The sequence below is a fragment of the Galeopterus variegatus genome, unplaced genomic scaffold (assembly GCF_000696425.1).
Source record: "Galeopterus variegatus unplaced genomic scaffold, G_variegatus-3.0.2 Scaffold7162, whole genome shotgun sequence".
Taxonomy (NCBI): Eukaryota; Metazoa; Chordata; class Mammalia; order Dermoptera; family Cynocephalidae; genus Galeopterus; species Galeopterus variegatus.
Window position 1 is genome coordinate 54,680 of NW_007733273.1, and position 3,514 is coordinate 58,193.

General features: G+C 49.3%; 1 protein-coding gene across 1 annotated transcript in view; it reads left to right on the forward strand.

The window, feature by feature from the left end:
* Positions 1-3,427, forward strand: part of LOC103607136 (leukotriene-B(4) omega-hydroxylase 1-like) — a 10,124-nt gene extending 6,697 nt beyond the window's left edge. Inside the window, exons 5-8 of the mRNA XM_008591674.1 lie at positions 904-1,025; positions 1,685-1,955; positions 3,030-3,096; positions 3,294-3,427. Coding sequence (XP_008589896.1) covers positions 904-1,025; positions 1,685-1,955; positions 3,030-3,096; positions 3,294-3,427 — 594 coding nt within the window. The remainder of the gene's footprint in view (positions 1-903; positions 1,026-1,684; positions 1,956-3,029; positions 3,097-3,293) is intronic.
* Positions 3,428-3,514: the final 87 nt, after the last annotated feature.

A 3,514-nucleotide genomic window follows, 5' to 3' on the forward strand; every position in this document is an offset into this window, starting at 1 on the left:
CAAGCATCCTGGGCTTCTGGTTGATTACTTTCCTTTCCCAAAGGCACCGAATCCCATGGACATGATACAGGTGGGCGTCAGTAGACGTCTGTTCATGTAGTGCACTGAATTACAGGGGAGAAGCACCAAGCTTAGCGCATCTGCTTTTATACTAAGCAGAAACCAGCCTAATATTTGTTCAGGGGAGTGATTACCGTATCTCTCAAGATTTCTTCTCTGCAAACACAACTGTGAGAAATGGCCCAGGTTAAGAACATCAGGGTCTTGCATTCTTGTCACATCCAGCAAAGTGCCATGAGCACTACCTCTCCCCACACAGGGATCTACTTAATATCAATTTAAAACAATGAGGATGAGGAAGGTAATATTTATTGATCTCTCATCATATACCAGCGACGATGTCATGTGCTAGTTCCATGATATACGTTGTGTAATTTAATTTTCACAACACTGTGGGACAGAGGTTATTATTGCCCATTATAGATGATGAAAATGAGGTTCAGAGGGATCTTCCCAAAATTTACCCAGCTAGCAAAAGAGCTACTAGTTGTGGATCCAGGATTCTAACTTTGTTTATCTTATACCAAAGCAGGTCACTTTAATTGTTACTGATGATCTCACAGGGGGAGCCCAAGGGAGGGCATTTGAGTTGACCAAGGACACACAGAGCAGAGGAGGCAGAGCTGGGACTTGAACCCAGTTCTCCTGACTCCCAGCCTTGGGTCTTCATCTCCCAATGATAACAGCTTCCACTCTCATCCAAGCCTGGTCCTCCCTGGTGATGGGTACCTGGGGCAGAATTCCAAGAGGCTGATTCTGGGGGAGTCCATCCTGGAAGTTGGGTTGGGGAGGGGCTCAGGGGAACCAGGTCCCAGCCCCAGTTCTCTCCCGTTCTCTGTCCAGGCCAAGTGGCAGCGCCTGGCCTCACAGGGCAGTGCCCATCTGGACATGTTTGAGCACATCAGCCTCATGACCTTGGACAGTCTGCAGAAATGTGTCTTCAGCTTCGACAGCAACTGTCAGGAGTGAGTCTCTGCCCAGTGCCTGGAAACTTGAGCCATGGATCCTAGGGAACAGGTAGGGGAGGGAGGGCTGGCCAGGGCAACCAGAAAAGCCTTCCTTGAGGAGGTGGGTCAGATCTGGGCACTGAAGGGCAGGGTAGGACAGAGAGAAACCATAGTCTTGCAGGCAGGGAGATATATTTAAGTAAAGGCAAGAAGTCTAGGATGAGCAGAGCATGGGCAACAGACAGTGGAATGAGGTGTAGAGGTAGACAGATCCTACATCTCAAGGACATAGAAAACCTGGGCAAAGGGATGTGAACGTTATCACGAGGTTACCAGGCAGCTACGGAAGGTGGTAGCACTGATGATGGGCATGGTCAGAGCTGAGCTCTCCGAAGGACTGACATCATGTAGACAATAAATGGAGTTGACATTGGATGCAAAGAGCATAGAGTAAGTACTGGGCCTTGAACCAGTTGGAAACGCTTGAGGTCTGAGTTGTGTGGACTGAGATGGGATGGAGGGAAGAGAGTTTGGAGATACCCACTGTGTATCTGTGAGACCGTCTGTTTCTGGACACTCAGTCTCTTAATGGGAAGTAGCTCCAGCTGCTGGTGGGAGTTGCTTTTCTGATGCCAGGTGTGTTACATTGTTGCCTCCTTTATGTCCTCATCCTGCAGGAAGCCCAGTGAGTATATTGCTGCCATCTTGGAGCTCAGCGCCCTTGTGGCAAAAAGGCAGCATCATCCCGTCCTGCACGTGGACCTCCTGTACTATCTCACTGCCGACGGGCGGCGCTTCCTCAGGGACTGTCGCCTGGTGCACGACTTCACAGACGCCGTCATCCAGGAGAGGCGCCGCACCCTCCCCGATCAGGGTGTTGATGATTTCCTCAAGGCCAAGGCCAAGACCAAGACTTTGGACTTCATCGATGTGCTCCTGCTGAGCAAGGTGGGCTGCTCTGGGACCTGCATCCAAGGGGTAGAATGGATCTTTATGTCAAAGGTCAGATATAAAGAACTCAGACTGGATCCAGGGGGAACTGGGGAGCCCTGGAAACTATTGGAGAAGGGGAAGAACAGGTCAGAGATAGGTTTTAGAGATGACTCTGCAGAGTGTACTCAGCAGGAAAGTGCTAAATTTAAAATGGGAAGAACCTGGGACTTTACTCTATTTACAGCTTATCAAGTTAGTCTGCCACGTTATTTATATCTATATATCTGTATCTATGTGTTTGTCTAGGTCTATGTCTGTGCTGACAGATTCACCAAACCCCTGCCTAAGAGCAGCTCGTTTATTACTTGCAGCAAGAACAGCAGCCAGAGTAGGATGCTAGCTCTGGCTCCCATTTACAAATTCTGTGAGGACAGCACCAAGTATTTCCTCTATGTGTAGCAGAGGTTGCATAATAAGAAATCCACCCACATGATGAGTCTCAGAAATAATATAGAACAGATGGGACATATGCCCATTCTTCCTTCCAGAGAGAGTAACACACACACACGCACGCACACACACACATAAAAAGAGGAGGGAGGAAGAGAGAAGAGAGACAGAGAGAGAGAGAAACACTTTATTTATTCATTCTGAAATCCTCTCCAATGAGATGGCAATGTCTTCAGCTTTATAACCCAAATATTTCCAGGGGAGATAAGATTCTGGATCTACCACTTAGAATATGCACAAATATCTTTGGAGCAATACTTAATCTCTAACTTCTGAGACAAATTGCCATTCCACCATCCTGTAACCCAGGTTGCCAGTAATTTCTCATAAAAGTTCTCATCATGCAGAATCATGAAAATATTCATGGATCATTGATTTCTCCCACTATAGACAAAACAGGACTCAAGGTAGCCAAGGAGAAAGCCAATGGGGTCAGGCTCTGGTGACGGTGACCAGGAGAGGACTACGTGTAGAGTGAGCTTGGGTTTCAGGAAGGATGCTGGATATCCAGGATTGTCTCAGGTTAGACTCTGCAACCCACCGAGCTAGTGTGATTTGCGGACATTGTCTTCTCTCCAGGATGAAGATGGGAAGGAGCTGTCAGATGAAGACATCAGAGCAGAGGCTGACACCTTCATGTTTGAGGGTGAGGGTCACAGTGTGGGACTACAGTGGGAACAGGTGTCTCTCAATCCCAGGGATGTGGCTGGTGGACCCCGAATCACTCCATTCTGCCCATCTTCCCCTCCCCCATCCTCCCTGAGGGTCTCAATGTGAGGGCGCTGTCCACCCCTCCGGTGCTGAAGCAGCCCAGAGACCCAAGCCTGCCTGGCTACCCCTCAGGTCATGACACCACAGCCAGTGGCCTCTCCTGGGTCCTGTACAACCTCGCAAAGCATCCGGAATACCAGGAGCGCTGCCGGCAGGAGGTGCGAGAGCTCCTGAGGGACCGCGAGCCTCAAGAGATTGAATGGTGAGTTCAGGTCCTCGTGGCCTGTTCCTGAGCCCCTTTCATTGGCCCTGCTCCTTAGGTGGGGAAAGGAGGAAGTAGTTTTTGTTAATTC